The following is a 26,774-nucleotide window of genomic DNA, read 5'->3' on the forward strand; positions in this document are numbered from 1 at the left end:
TCATTATTAACACCAATAAAGTGGAGCACTACTAAAGATAATGAAGTGAAATTGGGAGAAATAAGAAATAATGACAATAATAATCATTATTTATTATTCACTGTGCTTCTATTATTTATTATCTTATTAATATTATTAGGAAATGGTGAATGAAGTGAAGACCAGAAGAAGAACCTAAAGCATTTTTCCGCTAGGTTACCTTAGCTGTTTGCTAATTATTTAAAAAAAATGATTTGAAAAGGTTTTACTCAGAAATAGAAAAGACTAACGAGCTCAAAACTGGCTGGATTTGATCAACCGAGAAAGACATTGGCCTAAAAAAGAGCTTATTTATATTCTCTCGTTCCCTGAACTTTTCAGGGATTTCTCAGTTTCTCTTCTGGAGATTTTCAGCGCGAAAAAAGGTTTTGAATTCTGAATTATCCACAGATTAGGTCCCAAATTTCACAGATTCTCATTCAGTGGTGCACATATTTCCGTGAAATGCTCACAGCTATTCTCACAGCTAGTTAAAATCCATGTTCAAGAATTTCTCCTTTCATTTCCTTGTTAAATTGAAAGGTGAAGTTGTTGATGGAAGATCATAGTTCGGATGTGATGTTCTCGAAGAAAACCAGAACACAAACACCATAATCGTGTAATCAAATTTTCCTGAAACCCACAAATTTCTCGTTGTTGTCACAGCATATTTATTGGATTCTAGGATACTATTATAGTTTTTTTTCTGCAAACGGTGAATAACTGCAAGGTTTAAGTTGTATGAATAAATTCTAGTCACCTATTTCCTGGAAATTTCCTTTAGTTGCTTTTTTTTTATATTTTGTCATTTTAAAAAAGAAGTGAAATATCACTAAAATAACTCGTAGAGGTAATTGTGAAGAGAATTTTTTTTCAATTACCGTATGACTACAATTTCTTGACTTTGGTGCACATGCGCGAAAGATTAGCAAAATAATTGGGTACTGATTTGCTTCTAATGATTTTTCCATCAATTTTTTTAAACGATTTTCTCTATATTTGGTTTTTACTTGTTTCATCCGGTATATAATTATAGATTACTTTTCTCCTGTCTTACATCAACTGTTACTTCAACTAATCCTTCCTTTGCCTAGAAATTTCGGGAGAAGACGCGATTAAAAATTTCTGGGACAATTTTTTTTCGGATTATTCGATGGTTTCCCATGCTTTCCCAAATATTTCTCAACTTAGAATCTTTAGAAGGCATTCTCGGATAAGTAGAGAGGATCTGTCTGCGTAAGTAGATCACGTCATTATCCTTTGCCCTGATTTTGACATTTATCAGCTGTTTATCGAATTCTGGATCTTTTCCAGATAAATAATGGACTGTTTTTGAATATCGTTTTTCCTGACCTGTCCACTGATTTGCGTTTATGTAGATCACATCATTTGCCTACGTCGAGATTTTGACCTACATGGATCGGCCGCCAGTTTCTTAAGTAGATATCGATTGGAGTCCACCCGGTTATGTTTGATTGATCACAACCCCCTTAAAATCTAACACTTCAATCCATACTTACTTATTGAATTCAAAACAAACTTCTCAGAGTTATTATTGGATCATTTTTTGAATATCGATTTTTCTGATCCTATCTTCTATTTAAAATTCTTTTTTAAAGATGCACTATCTCGATCAAATTCTCTTGGATATTTCCATTATTCTAATGATATTAAATTATATTATTATTAATAATATTCTAATATTTCCAACATTTTGCATCATTCAATTGCTTCGCTTTTTCCAGATTTTATTTATTCCAAAATCTATTTATTTTTCCAAATAATTCACTATTTCCCGTTTCAAGACGTGTTGATTCTGCAAATGGTAGGATGACTTCGATTTTGGGCAACTGGGACCTCAAATATGGTAAATATAGTAATAGTAAATAAAATATAGATAAAAGAAAATAAAATATAAAATAGAGTGATTCTAATGGTGATTGCATCGATTTATCCGACAATTTCTTGGATTTCGCTTTATCGAAATGTGAATGAAAATTATTTATTTCGATTTTCGCACATTTCCAAGCAGTACGGATGGTTTCCATTAGGATTTGTTCAAAATCACATGCACGCAAAAACACACACACACACACGTTTTTAGTCAATCGAATAATATGTATATACAGTCAGGTGGTTACGGTAATGCAGTCGTATTTTTAGATTGATATGCGCGATAATATGAGGGGGATCTTAGAGAAAAATCAATCAATAAATGCTTTTCTCCGCTTCTAGCTCCTTTTTCCACTGGTATTATTATTTTTTCCTTTTCAAAAATCATTAACGTCCTATAATGTGAAAGATTGGTAACTGGCGAAAATATCTTGTAGACAGTAAGATTTATTTTCGATTTATTGTTGATCTACTTCTTCTAGAAATTTCTCTTATCGCCTTAGTGTATCATCGTTTAACCATAACCATAGCCTAATATTTTTAATTTTGAATGAGTTGATTCTTTTTCCCCTCAAGAATCTCTTTTCTTCTGTGTTTATGCGTTCGAGGCCTTTTTTTAAAGCCGCACATCTTCACCGTTCCTTTGTGGGACCCCGATTGGATTTTCCGCATGATTTCTCTTCAAAAGTCTGTTTCCGCAGGTTTTCTTCTCACAAATTCACGGCGCGTGATGTTGCTGTGCGTAATTTTCTGCCTGAATTTCACTCACCAATCACCAACCACATATTTGTTCTGAGGATTTTTTTTTCTATGCTCGAACTTACAAGCTCTGTTTATTTTTCTGGAATGATTTTTTCCCCACATTACAGGACCTACAGCTACTTTTTTTCCTTGTGGTCACTTGAATTTTCAATTTTTTATCTAACATATCACATCTTCCCACTAACAACGATGTCGCATAGACTGAGGTCAAAACCACATGAAACTAGCTGCAGTTGCGTAGGCGGCTGCGCCCGAAGCGGCGCGGTCGCGCGTAGTGGCTGGACCGAGGTTGAGTCATCGCGAACTACAGCGAGAAGTGAATGAATGAGGAAAAAATTAGAAAAGAATGAATGGAGCAAAGAGAAAAGGAAGACGGGGTTGTCGATTTCAAATAAGCACATATTAAGGCGTACAATAGTATAATTTAGGATACAACATTCAGCAGAAAAATAGAAAAGAGGTGAAAACTGCTTTTTTTCAAACGTAGTGCTGTAACTTGAAGGAGGATCAGCAGTGATGTGGTGTCAGCAAGGGTCCCACGTCGGACCCACCCAGTTAGCTGCACCGCACCGCTTCGTACGCTGCCACTTACGCAACTACACCGTGTTTCATGTCGTTTTGACCCTACTGTACTTATAGTTTTGTAAATCTGTCGTAAATTCTGTGATATTGTCTGCAATGTTGCACCATTCGTGTGGTACTCCTCTTCCAAATCCGGTATAACCGAGACAGTTTTTTTTTACGTTTTTCCTTGATTTTCCCCCAAGTGTCTCTGGATTTCTTTGTTATTTTCATTTTTTATTCTATTTGAATTGTTCATGGTCTTAATTGGTCGCAATTATTGCCGTCATTATAAAATTATCTCCGGAATTTCATCAGCATTCACATTCCCCTCTACATCCTTGCTCTGACCTTCGTTTCCTACTTTTCGCTGAGTTTTCCTCTTTCGTATCAGTGGTGAAAAATAGAAAGGATAATTTTTAAGGAAAAAATCTTCCAGATGGTTGAACCAACCGCATCGCCATTCAACTTTCGTCGTACACAATCGTGCCGCGTACCAAACAAAGGTGGGTTTTGTTATTTTTTTTTTTATTTCTTAACATATTCTTCTACATTAAAAGCAAAAGATGGATATTTAAACAAATTATTGAGGGCAAGTAGACGTTTTGTACGAAATTTTTAAGTTATTACTCTGTTTTGTTAACTTACTATGTGTACTTATGTTCATCAACAAAACCGTTCTTTGACGTGCAAACTCCATTCCTTGTGCTGTCTGCGTCTCCAGAAATGCACTTTCTCTAATGCACGGTCAATGTGCGGTCCATAAACGAATATAAGACTTTTTTTATAGAGCGAGTATCCCGAAATTCACTTTTTCCAGTCTTTAACGTGGTTTTCCCAGTTTAAAAGCATCACCCCACGAATCTGAGGTGATACGGATTTCAGGTGGATTATTCGTATATGGGGTCGTAGATCAAGGAGAAAGGGGTGATTCCGTCCAATTCTTCCTAACTGCCGTAAAAAATGGCCCGGAAGATGCGGCGTGTGCACACGGCTGGCGCGCTCCAATCGAACTCCTCGCGGAAAATTGCGCGCCGGAACGCTCGAAGCCGTAGCCGTTCCGGGCCGTGTTTTAAGGCAAATAGGAAGAAATGGACGGGATCACCTCCTTCTCCATAGTTTCCTATCCCGTATACGAATACGAAATCCACCTGAAATCCGTACCACCTCAGATTCGTGGGGTGATGCCTTTAAGGTTTCTTTTTAAAGATCTACAACAGTGATGAGATTGTTATAAGTACAATTCTACACCAAATCATTAGTTTATTTACTGTTTTATATTTGATTTTATAGCTTTTTGTTGAGAGCGTCATAATCTATGAGTAAGCTGTTGAAAAGTCTATGAAAAAAGGGAATTTCGACTACGGTAGTCCTTGAGGGAGCAAGGATGGGTCCACTAAGGCCAAATTTATTTATGCGTTTGATCTTCGTCTATTTTCCTCTTTACAGACTCTAAGGATCCTACTAATCAGTTTCATTTCGGTCACTCAACTCAAAAAGTGCGCCTTTTCTGCAAATGCAGACGAAAGCTAGTTACAGTCGGGTGAAAACGTCATGAAGCTCGGTGAAGTTGTGGTTAGGATCGAGAGGGGACCTCTGCTATCATGACTCATCGCTGTTGTTCACGATGATCTCACCTGGATCCTAGCTTCACCGCATCGCTTCGAGCGCAGCTGCTTACGCAACTGCACCGAGCTTCATGTGGTTTTGAACCGACTGTAACTGGCTTTTGTCTGCAAATGCAGAAAAGGCGCACTTGTTCGTTTAGCGTTCTTCCATAACATGACTGTGAAATTCGTAAAGATCCAGGTTTCACTGCTATTCCTGATAGCGCTTACAAACTCGCGGAATTAAAAATTTTTCAATTTGAAAACTGGGTGGGAGGAGTTGGTTTTGAAAACGAGAATGATGTCCCGAAGAGTTTCCAGATAATAATCTTATTTAATCCAGAATCTAATGAGTTATCTTAACAACATAGGAACCAGCTGTACCTGCTTTAACGAATGTGTGGGTGTTTTGAAAGTTTTAAAGGTGAAAATAGTGAAAATGGGAGAAAATGGGAACGACGGATGTTTCGTAGCCGCTAAGCACTCACTCAAAGTCAATTCAACTTTTTTTTTTGCTCACTTGGGACCCGGAAAAAGTAAGCGGGAGATATTTTTGTTATTTGTTATATTTATTATTTTATTTTATATTATTTATCATATTCATATTTGTTTAGTCATCGTCCATCATATCATATTTGTTTTGAGTGTTGAAGGGAGTTACAAGGTTTCCCGAGAGCTCATTCACGTAGCGCTCTTTACGACGAATTCCCCAATCCGAGAGCGCCGATTTATTATTTATTGGTAGCACTCCGGAGAATTGAATGTGTTGCGTATCTCATGAAAAAGCGCAAAGGATAAAACCACACCTCTCTCGTCTAATTTCTCGTTGACGAATTTTTTGCGTATTTCCTAACAAAAAAAAATGACAGTAAACTTTCGAGTTAGGTGGCAGTTACTGTCAATTTTTCTTTAGGAAATGCATACTATAAAATAAAATAAATAGATTACCATAAAATACCCATAACGATCGAATGATTACAGTATTTTCCCAAAAAAGACTCGGTTTCATTGTAAGTTCAAGTTTGCCGAGGAAGGTGTACAATTAATAGGCTACTAAAATACAGTAGGATCGCTAATTCTTCGACAAAAGACGAAAAAAGAACAGAAACAGAACCTAGCAAATTAGGTTTGCCATCTCTCCGCACAAAACGATGGAGGACAGTCTTTGTCCTATGAACTTTTCCGATTTCTTCTTTATTTATTTATTTATTTATTCAAACACCTGCAGGTGTGCCATAAAACAGAAAAAAGGACAAGATGGAACAGAGTTCACTAGAGTTCCGCCTCAATTTTACACAACAAGGCTGACCCTTTAAAGCATGAGGAGTGATGGGTTGGCTGGTCATTCTCCCACTACAGAGGGTGGGAAATCCTCACGCGAGATCCTTTTCCCAGACCCAGAACTCTACGGTAGATAAACGGATACTAGGGTTTGGGTGACCAACTTAACATCGAACGGAACTTTAATGTGTTTCAGCTGCAGTCAGTTTTGAACCTGCAACGATACAGAACTTTTCGTGTATTTTTACAGAAAGCTTATTTTTTTGGCGATTTATTGGAAGTTTCTTCAAATATCAAGTGGATGTGTTTAATTAGGAAGAAGAGATCTATTGAATGGTGCTAATTTCAATAAATTCTGTATCATTCGAATTTTCATCAGAAACTCCTTCAGCCTCTATGGGAGGGTTATTGTCATCCGGGCATGCCGAACCACCAGATACCTTAGGACACACCATGAGCTACGGCTGTGTTGCCGCATTGATTACTTCATTTGAAAAAAAAATAGAACAACTACAGAGAAGAATGTTACACCTGCCCAGCGATATTCTTCAGGGATTATCTGTTTTATCTTTTTTTTATTCACATTATTTCTTTTTGTTTTATCTGCATTCTTTGTTCTTCAAAATTAAAGTCATAAATAAAGTCAAGGAAATAATTATATTAAAACGAATATTTCTACGACGACTGGAATGGAGCAATCGAATGACGAAGAAAATAGAAGAATTAGTGAAGTACAAATCTGAATAGACCTACCAAAATGATGGATTCAAAATTACGTCAAGGATTAGCAGCTCAGAAAGCCTTTGCTCATCTCCGAGAAAATCTTTGCAATTTCCACAAATAAACCGGACTATCTCGAAAAATTTCGTTTTGTATTAAAAACCTTCTTCTCTGTAGTTGTTCTATTTTTTTCAAATGTAGTAATCAATGCGGCAGCATACAGCCGTAGCTCGATGTGTGTCCTAAGGTATCTGGTGGTTCGGCATGCCCGGATGACAATGATCCCCCATAGAGGCTGAAGGAGTTTGTGATGAAAATTCGAATGATACAGAATTTCTTGAAACTAGCACCATTCAATAGATCTCTACTTTCTGATTAAACAAATTCACTTGATATTTGAAGAAACTTTCAATAAATCGTAAAAAATAAGCTTTCTGTAAAAATACATGAAAAGTTCTACATCTTTGCAGATTCAAGACTGACTGCAGCTAAAACACATTAAAGAAGAACTCGGAAAAGTTCATAGGACAAAGACTGTCCTCCATCGTATTGTGACGAGAGATGGCAAACCTAATTTGTTAGCGATTTACAAACTGTCAAAAATCAGAGTAAAATATGCAAAATACCAAAGTTGTATATTTAGCTGCAAGAAACAGAAAATCCTGTTCAGCTGGAAAACTAAGAGATGAGCTCCTCCTACAACAAACAGTTTTCTTGCTTATTTTGTAAGAAAACAATTTTTATGCTGGTAATGTCGGTCGTTCCTGAAGTTCAGATATTTCACTTTAGTCAAATTTATAAAATCTTCAGAGTCATGGAATTCTAGCTGTGAGAGATATCAGATTGTTCGCAAAATTATGTAGATTACGAATATGTAACTATCATTTCACTTTTCGAAAAAAAATGTTCATCTCAAAATTCGTATATCCTTGGGGCGTAATTATCTCGGACTCAGCCCTGTTAATGTGTACCCGCAGGCAATTTTTTCTAAAAACTGTTTCCTTGATAGGTTTTGAAAGTTCTAATTACATTCAATCGGTAAAGCTCGCGCTCACGAATGTACTGATTTGTAGATCTTATAATACAGATCAAATTGAGGCGAGTTATGAAAAAAAAGACGAAAAAATAACGCGGATTCGCCTCTTTTTCGCCTTCTGTCGAAGAATTAGCGATCCTTGATAAAGATTAATGGAGGATCTGATGAAGGACTGTTTTCCGTCATTTTTTGGGTCACAAAATACGAAATAATACGAAATATAATACATATTAATAAATACGAAATAATACAAAATATAATACTGTGTATTAATAAATATAATACAAAATATCTATTAATATCCAGGAAAAAATAAAATCTACAGTGATCGTTGTTTTTCCCCCCGTTTGTTTATGCAAGTGGATGTGATTAGGAAATGAGTTGATTTTGCTATCAACGGATCAAGTGACTCTTCGTTTATTTACCATTTTCACGTTCGCCTGATAAACAACCTCTTTGCGGAGAATTTCTACAATCAAGCTCTTATTAGTCTATTATTGTGGGATTTTTCATTGACTGTGCAGCTCAGTTTTTCTGGATATTTTTCCTCTATGGGTGTTTGGGATCGTGTGGGTATATAAGTGAAGATTTATTGACTACCCCTGTGTTAGTTTTATAACGATTGTCTAGATTTTTCGCGAATGCTTGAGTCTTTTTTAGCTCTTCGTGCTCTGTCCTGACCCTGAAAACCTTTATTTCCTTACTTTAAAACTTTTTAACTTTAACTTAGAAAAGGAGAGACATTAAAATTGAGGAAAGGAGGATATTATTCGCAAAGGGGGAAATTATTGTAAACTGACGACTAAAATACTGCACAAAAAGTGTTCTTATTTATATTCTTGTTTTTTTTTTGTAAATTATTAGTATCGGTATTATTTATTGTGTAGTATTTTTCCAGTAGTACAGGTCAGCAAAAAAAAACGCATTGAATTCTCATTCTCATACCGGCTTGAGGGTTTGTGCTTTTATTTTGTAATCGCTCAGAAGAACCGTGGTGTTTGTTGTGGTTTTGAATATTGTTTCAAGAAAAAAAAAGTTCAGAAAAACATACAAGTCATAGTCAAGTCATTTGGTGAGTTACTGTAAGATACCCTGCTATGGTTCGAGCTGTTGTTTTTTTTATTTTTTTTTTTAAAAATAAATATGGATAACTGTATCCTAACTTGGTAGAGAGGAAAATGTGAGGGAAGAGTTCTAGCAGTTTTGTTTTGTTCTTCCTCCCTTTCCTCAACTGCCACGTGTTTTCCCCGTAAAGAAGATTTTTTGTGTTTGTTTGTGTTGTTTCTGTGTTCTCTAAATTTCTTGGTTTTTTTTTGTTTTTTCTTCATTTTTCACCCGTTAGATCAACAATCATTCGGATAACCATGGGATTCCTGAAATGAACAATGGGTAACCCTTTTGGGTTTGCTTCATTTAAAGGAATCACCCCACGAATCTGAGGTGGTACGGATTTCATCCGGAGTATTCGTATACGGGATAGTAGATTATGGAGAGGGGGTGATTCCGTTCATTTCTTCCTAATTGCCGAAAAGAACGGCTCGCAAGATGCGACGCGTGCACACGGCTGGCGCGCTCCAATCGAACTCGTTGTGGAAAATAGCGCGCCGGAACGCCTGAAGCCGTATCTTCTGGGCCGTTTTTTACGGCTGTTAGGAAGAAATGGACGGTATCACCCCCTCTCCACAATCTACGATCCCCTATACGAACACTCCACCTGTAATCCGTACCACCTCAAATTCGTGGGGTGATGTCTTTAACCCTTAACCGAAGCCACTAGAAGCACGTCCCTCATATGCTGTCGGTCATAACTCATGGATCAGTCAACCAACCAACCACACATGGACAGCCGGTGCACCTAGCAATTTCCCGTCGAGACAACACGACACACGCAGCGCGATCCTGGACAGCGCTGCCGAATTTGTCATAGCTGTCAAATCAACCGCTGTGGATTAATCCTTGCCATCGCGTTGACAAACGAAATTTTCCTCTAGATTCTTCGAATTAATATTTGCCTGAGAAATATATGAAAAGTCATTTTTTTCCTGATTATTCGCATGCTTTTGTGAATTAGATTTCCCCTGCGTTGACAGCTACCGTAACCCTATAGTTTTTCAAAAGTTTTTTGCTCGAAAATTTCATCGAAAACCGTCGGCACTGAGTAATTTCATCATCTAGTAATTTCATTCCTTTTTCTTGCAAAATTTCTGGACTGACGCCACCGAATTTTCCTGGAAAATGTAGCGGGGGATTTGCTAAATCAGCTCTACGATCTCAATTCGCTGTTCGCTGTATTTTTCTCTATTGTTTCTATTTTTATCACAAACATTTCGAAATAAAATCCTTGAAATACGTAGAACTTAGAATTCTGGTTTTTTTTTGAATTTTTAAAGGATTCTTGCTGCTTATTCTCTTTTCTTTCTAGATTCTTCATAACTTTTTTTTTAGCCGATACCAATGTCCGCTATTTTTATTTCTATAGAAACTTTTTCTGGAAGTATCTTCCAATGGCAGTGTACCACGAAATTTACGATGTTGCGATCTCTCTACGAAAAAATAGGGTCGCCGAAAATGACCGCGATCGCGTCCAACCCTCCTTAACTGTCCTGAAAAATCGCGTGGGAAATGGCCCCGTCGATCGAATTTTCCTACGTGGCACACAAAAACGTATCACGTATGCGAGCGCAGGTTCGTGCGCTGAATCTTCCATCAAGCCGGGTAAGCAGCGTCTGCGGTCAGCGCTTCACCGTCCGCTCGCTCGCAGACGTAGTACGTATGCGTGTAGTTGCATACATAGGTGATACGTTGTTAGGTGCACTGTAGGGAAATTCGAACATGAAGGCCGTTTCCCACGCTGTTTTTCGGACGAAGGTGAGAGGGAATTGGACGTTATCGTGTTCGTATGCGCAATCTACACTCCTAAACTGTTCATTCCATGGTCGGATCCGAACAGGTCGGTTATTTCGTGGGTTGTTTTGGATTTTTTCGTGGGTTAACCCATCTTCCATGTTGAGTTAAGTAACACAGGACCTCACAGCTACCAGGCAGGTGCTATGATGTTTATTTAGTGCATTTTTCTAGTGTAGCATCTTCATACGTGAAATGGTACCTAAATCTGTCATTTTGTCGGGAAGAGTAAAACGATATTGTGGAAAATTGGAGATTTTCTAGTGTTCGATCTTTCGATCGTCTTCCAGAAACAAGATTTTTGAATATTAAGCAGCTTTGGCTAGTCGACACGGACTAAATAATTCGAATATTCGGTTAATCATTTTATTTGGTCCCAGATATAGAAACTTTTTGAAGTATGAATCGGTCAAAATATTTCCATATAGCAAACGATGAATTAATAATGAGGTTTTTTGGCTTTTTTTAAAATCTTTTTTAAGTCTTTGAAAGCCACTGCCTACCCTTTCCTTCAACGCTATTCTTGACGGGACCGGACCTAAAGTATTCATTAGTGAATTTATAAAGGTTGAAAGGTTTTAAAGAAACTTGGCTATTATTGCTAGCTGCATCTCGCATAATTTCCAATAATGGTGAAAGAAAAGTACAAAAGTAATGGAAATTTCGTTTGTTAAACAGGTGATCGCTTGCTAACAATTACTAATTACGGTACTATTCCAATCACCACCTTCGGTAAGATTTCTACTCAAAAAAATATTGATAGGTGAGGTTTATCGATTGACTTTTTGCGCGTCCTCGTCGCATATCATGAGCACATTTGATCGGTACGATGCTCTAGATGGGACCATGTAACCACGGTGCACATATGAATAGTGCTCGAAAGAATCATTGATATCAAAAACAACTAAACGGATAATATACCGGAACTTAAGTTGTGGGACCTTCACCTTTGGAGGTCCCAGATTTCTATTTCCTTCAACAATGACATTACTGATTAAGAGAATAATTGTAATTTTCAAGAAGATCATTTTGAAACTACTACTTTTATTTTTCTCTTATTGATAATTTTGGTCCCAATACTGTTTTTGAGGAGGTCAAACTCAACCTTACTGCTATCGGAGCTCTAGAAGTTTTAAAGTTTTTTTTTAAATGTCGTTCATGTCTTTTTCAAAACTGACTAAACAGGGAAGTTGCATGGGTTTTGCAGCTTTTCTGCATGTAATCTGCATGGTTTGGAAATGGATGAAGGGACCCCGAAAGTACCCCATATAGTAGGCCACTACCGACCGTTTTTGGCAACGCTATTCTTGGCGGGACCTGATGTGTTCGTTACTGAACTTGTAGAAGTTTTAAACGACCAGGCCGAAACCTCTTTGGCTCACGTCACTCCCAAATTCTTTCGCACTCGTCAACAACAAGACAGGATAAGAATTGAGAACAGATTCGATTACATAGTCAACTGAGCTTCCTCTTCCTCCTTCATCCAGGATCATTCGAGCAAAACAAAAATAGGCATCACTATCCGAGAAAGCCCACAGAGGCTGAGAAATTATTTGTCATCCGCCGAGTTGAAGCCGACCGAATCCCGCTAAGCAGCCGTGGGACGAGATTGCTGTCCGGCGACGAGATAACTGGCGTATTGAGTTGTCCTCTCTCTCTCTCTCTCTCTCTCTCTCTCTTTTTTTTTTTTTTTTTTTGTTTGGCTTCTAATTATCAGCGAACTTTGGAGGTTGTCTGAGATTTTCCGTCGATGTATGTCGGCGTCAACACGAATAATTTGCCTTCAAGCTATTCTCAGGCTAAGCGCAACTCACTTTCTCTCCGTCGTCTCGGCTGAGAGCTTATTTCTCGGAATGTCGGAGCTTCCTTTATTGTGTAGAGCTAGTTAAAAACACTTTCTCTGAAATTCAGCTTTTCCTATTTTTAGAAATAGCCAGCTAGTACATCTTTTTTTCCCGCCCTCAGCCATATTCCTTAAAACTTTTCAATAATTCATGTAAACTTTCTCGCAATCTCTCTCCGAACTCCGGCGTTCTGGAGGAAATCGGCCAATTCCGCCTAATAGAATGAATCTATCCGCTAACATGTTTCTTTCTCGATGCTTTTATTGGGAAAATTTACTTGGTTTTTTAGAGCACTTTCCCACAGGATTTCTTGGGTACTTCACTGACCGCCTCCAGTTTTTTTGAGGCTCTAAAGATCCGTGAATCGTAATTTTTTTTTAAGAAGACCTCTTTTCAATGCCAGTCCTCTTCCACATCATTCTCTAAAATTCCCGGCTTTTGCGGATTTTTTATGGACTGAATTCGGACGAGTTATCGTCTGTGCTCGTGTAGTGATTGAGAAATCTGCAGTTTTGAATTTTTTGGAATTTTGCAGAAATCTTCGAAGAAAAATGTGAAAAGTTCTGATTATTAAAAAAAACTTTTTTTTTTAACTCACACGAATTCCACTGATTCAGGCCACAGGGTCTCTATCCGGTCTCTTCTCACAGAGTCTTCTTTATTTCGTCACTGAGGGAGGTTTTTTTGGCGAGGAGAAGCTTTTGACCAACCACTGACGGATACATATTCAGTGAGTCCTCGAAAATCCCGGGGAAACTCGAGAATAATAAGTTTCTCCCTCATTTCTTTCCTGACAATTGCTTGAGTAATTAGTCTGTCCTACCTATTCTCATCGCGCCATGTATTTCTCCTTTCTAATCAACTTTTCCCCACTTTTTCTTAAAAAATGTGCTTCTTTCAGGGGAATTTCTAGAAAATTATATATAACTAATTCAAGGATACGGTACTTTTCATGTTCTCATGATGGTTTGATGCATGTAAATGGAGTTTTTTCCATAATTTATTTGCAATTCAGTAATATACATGTGCACTATGATGAAACATAGGGAAATAACGTTGAAACATTTTCAAAATTAATTAGAAGGCTGGGAAAAGATCCTCGAAAAAAATTGTTCGAGTGAATCCTATCTTAGAAGTAATTAGCCTTTCTTTTTGTTAGGAACGTAGATATTAAATCTGAGAATGTTTTTAGAACAGTTCGCTTCCTTGAAGTGAACGTTCCAGAAATCTGTATGTGGAATATTCTCAGAAGAATTTCCATTTTTCTTCTGAATATTTCATTCTCTTCTTCATGGATTTTATGTCGATGGTTGAAATTTGTTGACCTTCGAATCAATCCACGATGAAAATTTATTCTATTATTGATTTATTCTATCTCTTAAATTCGTTTCATCTAATTATTTTTTTTGAAAATTAATTTTGTGTTACTATTGTGAAAATTAATTTTGTGTTTTATTATTCGAAGTAATCCTTTTTTTTCCAAAAATATCCTTTTTTTGAATCCTGATTTTCCTGAATGTTACGGGAAACAGATGAGGATTTTTTTCTCAAATCCAAAAAGAAATCTTCGATGTGTCACTATTTAATCCCGTCTGTAGTCGATTTTTCTCCTTTTTTTGATTCGCGTCGCTTTTAAGGAGAGCTCATAAAATTTTTCCTTAATTTTTTGGAGAAATCTTTTTTTATTTGAACAGCAAATACATACATGAAAGAAGAAACACTTGTTAAACAATAAACGGCAAAAAATAACTATTCTTTTTACTTTATAAGTCTGTTGAAAGAAGCGAAGAATGTGGAATGTGGATGATGTTTATAGAAAGCGTAGAACAAGACAACAACACATATGTTCATGGGGACCAGTTCTCGCACACTATTTGCTATGCCATCTCACTGTCAGTTTTGCATTGAAAATGCTCGCTGACCTTATTTCCACCCACAGAAAATAACGCAGACGCGAACTCATGTATTATTTATGCTGGTTTTGTGACGTGATTTTAGTTAGTTCGGGTTTCGATCACTTGTTTCACGCGAAGCGTTAAAGGGAGTAAACATATCCCAAAAATAACGTTCAGTGCTTTGCGATCATTCACGCAATATTACAGACTTCGTTCGACTATTGTTGTTGCATTATTTTGTTGATTTGTAGGAAAAAGATAAAAATAATTTTTTTTAACTGAAAAATAGTAAGGTAACAAAATAACAATGTAATAATTACGGCAAAGATACTATGAGATTTGTTCATATGCTGGAGCAACATGAAAAATGTAAGTATTTGTTTTGGGGCGGGTGTAGCGCAGCCGGCAAGACGTTCTGATGTCTACACGATCGATCAGAAGTTCGGATCCGCCCTGGTGCTCACCAAAGCTTTCATCACCAAAAAGCAGAAGTCTTACCAAAATCTCGTTGGGACAACAAGAAAACAGAATTCTACTTCAGAATGCTGGCATTTCCAGAAGAGAGGAGTTGGAGATTATCTTAACACTGTCAATTTACGGTGTAGCGCAGTTAGTAAGAGGTTCCGCTGTGACGTCACGATCGATCGGTGGTTCGAATCCTCCCTAGTGCAAACCAAACCTTTCATTCCTCTGGGATCGATAAATTGGCGCCAGACTTGTCTGGGAGGATAAAAACAGTGACTTGACTAGCCACCGCAAGTCATTGTGTAGGCTAGTTACACGTAAATTACGTTTGAGATTCATTCGTTTCGGAATCGTTTGAGATTTACGTAAATCGTGAATCTCAAACGATCCCTGAATTGAAGTGAACGTGGTGGCGCATCCGGAAGCGGACTGATTCGCCAGTGACTTTATCTCTTAACAATTATTTGTTTTGAAATAACTGTTTGTAAAATCTCATGCGTCATTTCCTTCGAGGATTTTTGAAATTTCATGACTTCAGTAACTCGGAGCAGTTTGCTCCTGTATTATTATTACTTATTGCGCTATTAGCGAAACTGAGTATGGCGGCAAATGCATGAGAGAAATCAGAGTTGAGGAAGCCAAGAAAAAACTGCTGGCTGCACCAATAAGACTTGATTAGATGTGAAGGAATCGCAGGAACAGCACCCCTATCCTCAGCCCCAGTCATCGACCACAATTGTTGCTGGCTTCCGGAAAGAAAAGAACACAGTGTGAACATTGCTGAGAACTGTAAATGTAATGTAAATGAAAATGTGGAGAAAAAAATGCATACGGAAATTGTTCCCATTCTCTTCCGTTCTCAATTGTTTAAAATAAATCATATTCTTATTGACCTAAAGATAATCCATATAAGGATTTAAATACGAAGTTTTATGGGAACCTGCAAAGAATATGGTATTCGACGATAAATATGGCTGATTTATTTGAATCCTTTTTTTTCTTTAAACTTCTCTACAGAAATATTGAGAAGATATTTTTCTGCGTTTCTGCGTTGTTCTCGAAATTCTCGAAAACACGTGGCTCGAGTAATTGCGTCAAAAGATTACTTTGTTGCGGTACTCTGTTTGTTAATTGGTTTTTTCGTGAGCGGTGAGGTGATGAAGTAAGCCTAAGGTTAGGCCCTCAATACAAAACCTTTAATTTTTTTTAAAATTTTGTTTATGAGCGTTTTTCGAACCGATTTTCAAGCTAGGAGTACGAAGTGAGGGTATTTATTTATTTGTTTATTTATTCGCAAGCATCAGTGACGTTACTATAGAAGAGATAACCATATTATATCCCAGTCAGAACAAAAAAAAACAAAAACAAAAAAAATTTTCACTTAGTTTGTTTGGTGGTGAAACTTGCCGAAGTCTTTTCGCAGGTAAAATTTTGCACCTATTTTTTTGGTTGTAAAAATTGACGCGGTTCTCTTCGAGGCAGGTGAACAGGTTGTTTTTTTTTGCAGAAGGTGAAGGATCCTCTCAGGAGATATGTTCCTTAAAAATCTAAAAAAAATAAATAATAATAAATAATGATAAAGAAATAAATCAATAATAATAAATAATAATCTAAAAAATAAAAAAATAGAACGGTTCAATCAATAAGTCAATATGCCAAGGCTTGGATGCAAAAATCTTTATTTTAATAATAATATTATTGTTATTACTTAATATTATTGAAATATGAAATATTAATATGTTTGTTAATTGCTTCTTGCATGAACCATCATTAAAATTTTATTTTGTTTGTTACTACTTAATTTATTTATTCTGTTATTTTGAATTATTAATTTTTTTAAAATCTAAACAGAAGTGAGTTTTTATTGAGAGTGTAGCCTTAAAATATGTCATGTAGATCGTATTAATGAGAATTAGATAGTTAGAAAATAAAATTATTAGATAATAAAAGATAGTTAGATCTGCTATTATAATAGAATAGAATTAGTAAATAGAAAGTAGGTAAATAATAATAAATAGAATGGTAAAAAATAAATTCCATGATAAGGATAGTATTGGTAATATGTGGTACTGTAATATCATAGAATAGAATTAGTAGATAGAAAGTAGGTAAATAATAATAAATAGAATGGTAAAAAATAAATCCCATGATAAGGATAGTATTGGGAATGTGTGGTACCGTAGTATCATAGAATAGAATTAGTAGATAGAAATTAAGTAAATAATAATTAAATGGAAAGGTAAAAAAAAATAAATTCCATAGTGGGGATGATATTGGCAGTGTGCGGGAATTCCCCTGAATTTTCGGGAATATTCTTCGGCTACCTCACATCCTGCTGCGTTCTTCTCCATTAGACCTTTCGTTCATAGTGCTCGTAACGTTCGCTTTCAATGGTTATTTGTGACTTCTTCAACTATGCATTAGCAGCCACGCCCGCCACGCCCACTACGATGCGATGAGACGCAAGTTTTTCTACTCGATGTTATGGATGTGTTCTCCATCCATTGCTCGGTCGGCTTTCTGCAAAATTATTGAACTAATTTTCTTTTCTTTTTGCAAAGAAAAAAAAAACTGGCAACATTCTGCTGGTTGTTTACTTTCGATGCGCTTCATTCAGCAACCAACGGCTCTTTTTAGCGGTTGACGCGTAACTCGTTTCTCGTTTGCGCTAAGGCCTGCGGTAGTTCTGTCGTGCGTCAGATCCTCTGTATCCATCCTAATCCATAATTTCCCTAACTTAACTCTATCCATTTTATACAAACCTCTCCTACCTCATGCTAATTACGCTTTGTTTACCTAAGGCCCCTGCATAGTTAACGAATATTGAAGTGTCATTGAAACAGGAATTTTCTTCTTAAGAAATTATTTCTATCAAAATTATTCTTCGAAATAATCAAAATAATATTGATTATCTTTTTATTTTACAGATCAAATCAATCATACTGCTACCAAAATTGAACCATTTACTTTTCTAAAACTTATCGTTGCAAAAAAATGTTGTTTACGGAAAAAATTTCGAGAAAATCCCACGTCTTCTAGCCTTTAAACAGCGAATATTTGGTGTAAGAGTGAGAACGGTTTCGAATATTCGAACGACTATTCGCTAATGTATTCGAATCAGATCACCAGGCTGAAAATTACTCATAGATGATTTTTAAGCGTTGAAACATGCGTTCGGAGCGCTTGTGACTAGGTCGCGAGACATGGCGAGTCTCCGTTCCGGAAAATATTACTCACCACCTTAATTAACTTTTTCAAAGTTCTAATTCATGGAAAATTCTCAAGAACAGGGGCTGATTATGTCTTTTGGGATTCCAGTCGTCAGTTTTACTCTTCGTTTTCTGGATTGACTGAATTTTAACGTCTTCTCCGTGATTTATTGATGATGTCCAAGGCTAGAGATAGTTTTACGTTGGAAAATACATCAATTAGCAAGTTCTCTAACAGATTTGGCGCGGATTTGCTCCCACTACATAATGCTTCCAGCGTTTCATTCTTCACTACCGTTTTTTCGATAGAATAGTAATTAAATAAATAAATAAATAAAATACTACCATTATTTTTTTACTCACTTATTTGCTTTTTACTGTACTATTTTTCTTTTAAAATAGATCCCAAAAGATTTCCGCAATGACGGTCCCAATGGAATGAAACGCTCTCAGTTTCCATTTTTCTCATCATTCTTCCCAATTTTGCTCCGAAATATTCGATTATAAAGATGTCTCGTGTTGCTCCTGCGAGACGAACTCTTTCCTTTTCTGCTCAGGATCTACACTGCTTTAAATATTGTACCATGAAAAAGTCCTTTCTTTTCTCAACACGAGACAGAGTTGTGATTTTTGAAGTAAAAAAACAGCACAAAGAATGTGTTTAGTAAGTATTTCTGATTTTTTGGTGAGATTCATCCCAGAAGGAGAACCAAATACTCACCTCGTTTCCCGGACCGCTTCTTTTTGAAAGGAAACCGAATCTGACTCCGAAAACGGGCGGAAAAAGGGTTCAAACCCTTTCAATCTATCATTTTATTCATTCATGGCGGGTCATTGTCATTTTGAAGGTCCGGAAGGGAATCTTACTTTCGGAATTTTTTCCCCAGAAATTTTCCGTAAATTCAACCAACATGCTGTGTGTTATTGAGAAGTGCACGACCCTAATGGCGTATATCATTTTCCTCAGCTTTTTTTTCTTCTTTTCAGATTAAAATACTAAGTATCGAATTACTAGCTGCTTAAAAGGTTGGGGTTTTTAGTCTACAATCTGCTACCGTAGTGAGTTAAGTGTACTGTAGGAACTACATATAATGACAAATCCTGGGCTAAATTAACGCAGCTACATAATTCAGATATGGCCACCTTTCTGAAGTAGCAGCTGACGAAGAAAAATTGAAATATTTCTCTAAAAACTAGAATATTCATTAGAATATAGAATAACGATGTATTATTACATAGTTGAACTGTGATTTTATGTATTATTAGCGGACACGTAGAATTTTAAAAATCATTAAAAATTTTGAAACTTCATTAATTAATTAATTAATTAAAGTTTTTAAAAATTAAAAATTGTAGCATTTTCAACGCGTCTCTGTTAAACTGCTCTATTTTTCTTCTACTTTTCTTTTCTATTTTGTAGTTATCCTAATTTCCAATCTATCAGACTAATTTTATATGCATGGCGGGGCCTTATACGTGAGAGAAAAATATGTTCATTTTATAAGTTAGCTTAGGTAAATATGAGAAGAAATATAAACATGTTTATGTTTGCGTTGCATTATTTATACTGTTTTTTTACCACTAAAAACTATTAGTAAAAAAATTACCGGGTCCTCGAGAAAATCTAACATTTTTTCAATATCAGAAACTTCAGTGATCTTCCTGTCGCGATTCGGCGGACCTATACATAAGAAATTCGGATAATTTTGCCTTTATTTCTGTAGGAACCCTTTATTTCTATAGGAATAGATATCAGTTAGTCTTGGAAGATACTGGACGTCTGGAGCACTTCTGTTTATTTATGTTTATGTTTATGTGACTCGTAACAATAGTTGTGCAGAAGAACGCATTATCAAAAAAAGAAGAAAAAAAAACAGGAAGAAACCAACGAAGTGAAACTCTGAAGAACTTAAAGAACTGGATAACTGGAAAAAGAACAAAAAAACTTTTTGAAAAACCATATCCAGAAGGAATTGCGGTGATCCCACGGAGAATCTGATGATGATGAAACTAAAGAGCTGAGAATAACGGTAAAATGAGGATTCCGAATTATTTTCGGCACAATTTTGAATACTGTAGAGATCAACTGAAAAAAAGTAAAAATTAAGTATTTATTCCATATTTTGCTGTGAAATAAAGAATGGAATAAATTTGAGACGAACGCATCCGACAACATCGCCAGATATGTAGGATCTAAAAGATCTAGGCCAGAATCCTATTCGCGATATTATGGGGAAAGAAATTGAGGCAAAAACTAGATGATTGTTAACAATAAAATCTTTTTGGCGGTTTTTCCAGCACTAAGAGTTCTTAGAAGAAAAACGATGACCATCGCCACCACCTCGAAATCCTCATTTTCTTGTAAACAACCGCCGTTCCCGGTGGGATTCGAGCAATTCATAAAAATGTAGAAAAACTGGCGTTGTTTATTCTAAAAGCCGTGTCATCGTCGTATAGCTGTCCGAAGATCTGAGTTGGAAATCGCTGGAAATCTTCTATGCTGGGATATTTCGGGAAGCGGATGGGTTTTCGAACCTTAGAGGGAACGGGGCGTGGTAAGGTTGAAGCTCTTAAGCAAGTCATCATTTTGATGTCTTGTTTGGAACAGATGGCTCTTGTGCTTTGAACTCTTTTTAACCTTAGTAGTGCCTCATTTTTACTGTAGTTTTTAGGACTTTTTTTTTTCAAAATTGGGTCGATTTCATCCAAATCGTTTAAGGAACCCATTTTTAACACTTTCTGTTCCGAAGAAATCGGAAATAAATTAAGTGTTAGCATAAAATATCCACATCCAAAGAATTATAGCTGCATCTCAGTAACCTTCCGCTGACTTAGCGGACAATAATCCTGGTAGCAACTTTATCTGCTCATTTCTAGATACTTCTTATTATTTCTTTTTTTATTTGTTTTATTTTGTTTTTTATCTTACATAGAATTTTGTAGAAATTAGAAAAATTAATAATAAGAGGTTTTCTCCACCGTTCATCGTGCAATTTGTTATTTTTGTTGCTTTTGTGGAGCATTCGGGAATATTTACAGAGCGCGCTGGGTCATTTTTGAGTCTCTTCATTGTGGAAACAAAATTAATCCGGGATCCAGGATCGTGTAGAATTATTTGGCCTAAATTAACAATCGAAAAGTTACTAGAAACATATATAATCATATTTTCATGGATTTTTTCTATTCTGGATTCAAATTGAGGTCGGATAAAAACCCTCAATTTCCCTTAAATTAACCCCCCATCAAATTAAAAAATTAAAAATCAATAAAAATTTCGCTGAGAAACACTTATCTCGGGTCAACAAAGTGTACGAGTTCACGGTGCTGCCCTTCCATGTCACCTTCACACGTTATGTCTATGTGTACGTGTTGAGACGTGTATTACAGGTAAAAATTACAGCTGGAAACTCGTCCACGTACTTTAGAATTAGTTCTTGATCCAGATTAGCTCAATCTACCAGGAATCACAGAAAATTTGGAGATTATTATCATTATTTTAATGGGACGTAGCGCAGTCGGTAAGAGGTCCGCTGTGACTGCCCGATCGATCGATGGTTCGAAACCGCCCCGGTGTCAACCAAGGGTTTCATCCCTCCGGGACGATAAATTGGTGCGAGACTTGCCTGAGAGGATAAAAACACTGACCTGACGCATCGGTTGGCTACCGTAAGTCATTGCATAGGCTAGACCCAGGTTAGTAAACCCCAAATGATCCTGAATTAAAGTGAAGGAGTTGGCGCATCCCGAGAGGATTCATACTCCATTGACTTTGTACTTTTTAGTATTATTAAAACTTGTTTTATTTTAATTCTTCATTTTATCGACCTGATGACTTTACTTATACTTTTTATTATTATTAAAATATTTGTTTTATTTTTATTATTTTTTTATGCATGGTAGACGCCTGTTTGAAGGAGAATCATGTAAGTCATGTAAAGTTCGTGAATTTTCTAGGAATTCTATCATTTCTGATGCACTTCCATCCCATATTCTGGAATTTTCTTTTTCTCCTACGGACGAAAACAGTCGCACTCGCATTCTCATCGCACCTTTAACTAACTAGAACTTTAACGCCGTATAATTTTAGCGCAGAGTACAAATCCGTATGCGAACGCATGGATCCCAGGCGCTACTCAAGCGGCAACTCGCTTTGTATGCATGAATGAGTGAGAATGACTCGAATCTCAGGAATTCCGGAAGAGATGCGCGCCGCTCGGCTGAAATTCACCGCACAACCTATCACCTTTCCGGAGTGGCTGTCAATTCCCATCCGATTTGGACCGCTATCGTATGCTAACGTTGCTCTCCTGAAGAAAATAACGATTCTAAGATCCTTAGTGGGTCCAAACACTGGATACTGTAGGATAGAACTACTTCTACGCCACATTCCTTTCCACACTGCTTTTAAATTCCGTTATGTTTCTTTTAAATTATTTTTTGTCTTCTTTTTTTTAAACTTGAATTTGTTTTTTTTTAATTTTGTCTTTCTTCAATTATATTCCTTTTTGGTATTTCCGTCATCGTCAACAACGCTTTCGGGAAACAAAAAATCACAGAAAACGTTAACGAACCGTCAACGCCTATTGCCTCTCCAATCCACAATTTGGCAATTCCCGTGAAATTTCCTTATTCAGCTATTTGAAAATGTAATTGAAATCCTCGTAAAATTTTCATAGTCTGTTACTCATATGTTTCCCAATAAGAAGATATTAATTATTAATTTCCCAATAAGAAAGGAGGAACTTTGTCAAGAAAAGGACTTGCTTGAGTACATTCCGAGAATTTTTCTGAGCAGGGATTTTTTTTTGTTTTCATGCTTTATTTTCTCTATCATCGTTTTTGAATAGCCTGAGTTTTTTTTAGTTAAAATACTGTATAGTCGCGGAAAATCAAATATTACTAGAAAATTAGTTGCTCTCTTAACAATGTCCCGTTCAAAAATTATCTAAATTCAAAATTCTGCTCTTTAGCAAAAAAAAAATATTATTATTACTTGTTGAATTTATCATTCTAGCCATTAAATTACAATTCCAACATCTTTATCGATTTTTCAAATTCCACCACCTCCTTTGGTCCAACTCGTTTCCCTCCTTTTTTATCGTTGTTTGGAGGAAAATTTAAGGACTACAGTCACTGAAAAACACCTACGAGAAAATCCTAGGAAAGAAAGAATAAAGGACAAACAGCATACGATGTTGGTCAATCCCAATGGGAATGCGCCTATGCGTTCGACTTCGATTCAGAATCGTTTGTGGTTTATGGACGCGTGTGGAGCCTCATAAGGTGTTGAGGAAGGTAATACGAAGCCAATGTTTGTGTCCCCCCCCCCCAGACAGGTTCGGTTAGGCACCAGTTTATCGATCCCGAAGGGATCAAAGAGTTTGGTTAGCACCAGGGCGGCTTCGAACCAACGATCGATTGCGCAGTGACAACGGAACCTCTTACCAACTGCGCTACTCCCACGCCGACGATCGTGACGAGATTGTGTTCGATTGGGTTGCGAAGGAAAAGAAATACAGACCTCTGCTCTCGCTGTTTTTGTGTCCCTCTTTTTAAGACCTCACCGAGTCGAACTGAAATTCTTTAGAGTTTTTAGAGTGCCCGCATACATCGCTTGGCCCAGGAAATAGTCAACATTTTGATTCGGTGGATTGCTGCTGTTTTTTGTTCTCCGCTGATGGATGTTTCCTCCATAAATTTGTCTCTTTTAATGTTTAATCTATATTAATATGATTCTTTTGAGTTTTCTCGGCTGTCAATACAAAAATCCGGGTCACATCCTCATCATCGTCGCAAATCACATCAATTTTCCATGAATATAAAATTAAATCCGGGTCACATCTTCATCATCGTCGCAAATCACACCAATTTTTCATGAATATAAAATTAATCGTGCGTTTAAAAATTCTAAAATTTCATTTTCAGCAAAAGAAATTTTTTTTTACCACGATCATGAGTGTAATTTTTGTGAGATTCTTGTTCATTGCAGTATGATCCCTTTAATAACGTTAATTTGGTGGTTACGTAGCGTTAGCGTTCCCCGCATACGTAACGAACGCTTCCGCGTAATTGTGACCATCAAAATTTTGGAAAATTTAGAGCACTTTTCAAAAATTTCAGAGCACTTTTCCCCTCAATCGATTGTGTCGTCATTCTTTTTTCTTTTCGATAACACATCTTAAATCTTAAAAATTATCTTAAAAATTTTAAAAATCCCAAAAGTTAAGTTTATCTTAAAAAATTTTAAAATAATTTCTCAATTATTTCTGCTACCAGGCTTATCAGCTTTCCTCGGGAACGCTTACAACATTTCAATAGACGTTCTCAGTGTACTTTTGACGGATTAGTGGAGCGATTTCGAAAAGTTCCTCTCTTTTTTGACGCATATGTCGTTCAGAAAGAGGGATAGACACTCGAAACTGCATTCGCAACATTTATCGCCTTCTTTTTTCCATGCGTTTTTGAATTTCGTTTCATTTCGAAGGATTTTCGAGGCTCCAGAGACACCTATTGATCTGGTTTAACGTCGTTTTTCTTTACAATGACATCTTCAAAGTGATAAATATCCTACGACATTATCTTTGCCCCAGGAGGATTTCATTTCTTTTTTTTTGAAAAAAAGGGGAAAAATTGGGAGCAATAAAGGGGGAAGCGGGGGGAATTTCCAGTGTTTTCCTCAATGATAAGTGATAAACATTATTAAGGCTCATTAACTAAACCTTCTCCTTAAACATTGGTTTTAACGCGGAATAGGAAGCAAAGATTTAACATTTTAAGATTTTAATCAAAGATTTTTTTAAAACTCTATTTTAAGTAAAGATCTTTTAGATTTAATTCATTTAGCTGATGTGATTTTTAAAAATATTCGCTTTCCTTCTAATATTATTAACAATAAAAATTACTAATAGTGTTGATAAATAAAAATACCTTAGATGTTAATATTATAATAATATTAATAACATCCAAATATTACCAAATTTTTAAATATTAACATTCTTAACGATCGTTATTAATTTCCACTGAAATAATATTCTTTCTTTTTCTCTGGATCTTTTTAATTGATGACAAATTATTACTTTTGCCACTTTTTCTCGAAAATCAATTTTTTTAATGAATTTATAGAAAAGGTGGATTTTTTTTCTCATTCATATTCACCCTACCCTGTATATATTCCACGAAATGATCCATTTTCACACGCACGAAGGGCGTGATGTGAAGTGTCATTGAGTGGCGCTTTCGAATCTCGGGGTTAAAATCAAATAGGTGGGAATTTTTTCGTCATTCTCCTTGAACTTTGCTTTGCGATTTTATAACTTATTTAGACGGACGGAAATATTTTTATTATCTCCAATTTTTAAGCTCTGATAGTCAGAACAGCAAAATTCGCTCAAATCTCAAACATAAGAGCATACAGTGTGGAGAAAATACCTCAGTAAATTAACATTTATGAAAATAAATTAAATATAAATTATGAAAATAGATTCTAGAAGTTTCTACATTGAACTAATGTCGAATAAATTGGCTCTTTTTCTTCTTTTTTTTCTCGAATTCATAGTTTTTCGTAAAGAAAAAAATTGAAGCTTCTTTATCAATTGTCCCTGAACTGGTTTCACTTCTCTGATTCACAGAAAATATCATGGATGGTTTCTGTTTTTGTTTGTTGGATGATTTGTTTACGCAAAGTGTTTACTTCGAAAAAAAATAGTATAGGTTTCTATAATCAGCGTTTGCCTCTTGGCAAGAAGTAGTCAACAACATTCCTCCAGAAAAAAAATACACTTTTCGTTTCGGGAGTAGATCTGCGTGTGTATGTATGGCTCAGTGGATTATACTTGAAAGCTTTTATTTCTTTTATTTAATTACACTTATTTTTATTTTATCTGTATTAATTTATTTCTGTCCTATTATTTTTTATTTATATTACTTTTTTTATTTGTTTACATTATTTTTATAGTTACGTTACTTATACTATATACACTTATATTTTCTTGTACCTCTTTTTTTTCTTTTTTCTTAACGTGACGATTTTCCGGAACATCTTCCTAATAGCGAACTCATATGACTTGAGGTATGTATTTCCATACAGTCTTCTACTTCTGCTGCAGTTCGGCTTAGGTACAGTATCTGTACCGTATCAATCGATAAACTGAGGTCAACTCTGACCGTGCGACTTTTGGGCTCTCATCCAATTTCGGTTATTGACCGGATAAACAGGCATGGATTGGGTCCAGTGCTGCCTAATCAAAATTTCTCGGCAGAGACATTTATCAATACATTTGGGACTGGATGAGCCCATCAGGATGAGAACGGTTGGGTCCGGCAAAGATTTATCACTCATCGAACTTGCGCTAAGAAATCGCTATCGGATTAGGATTAATAACGGTAGCACGGCTGGAAAAGAGAGAAAAACGGTTTCGTTACCGTCATATGTTTGTCCTTGCAGGGAAAAATATATTATTTATAAAAAAAACCGGGGAGTTAGAGGCGGAGGTCCGCCATTTGGAATCATGTGACCCTACGATCGTTGATTGACAATGATGCCATTTCTAAATAAATCTTGTTTCTTTTCTTTAAAGTTA

At 36.2% G+C, this 26,774-nt stretch overlaps 1 protein-coding gene across 2 annotated transcripts in view; it reads left to right on the forward strand.

Moving 5' to 3' along the window:
• Positions 1 to 3,673: 3,673 nt before the first annotated feature.
• The window catches only part of RB195_017028 (uncharacterized protein), a gene marked incomplete at both ends in the record, with an annotated part of 60,264 nt that continues 37,163 nt past the window's right edge, over positions 3,674 to 26,774 (forward strand). For both annotated transcript variants that reach the window (XM_064183833.1, XM_064183834.1), the window contains one exon: positions 3,674 to 3,740. In XM_064183833.1, coding sequence (XP_064039714.1) covers positions 3,674 to 3,740 — 67 coding nt within the window. The remainder of the gene's footprint in view (positions 3,741 to 26,774) is intronic.

The sequence above is a fragment of the Necator americanus genome, chromosome II (genome assembly GCF_031761385.1).
Source record: "Necator americanus strain Aroian chromosome II, whole genome shotgun sequence".
Lineage (NCBI taxonomy): Eukaryota > Metazoa > Nematoda > Chromadorea > Rhabditida > Ancylostomatidae > Necator > Necator americanus.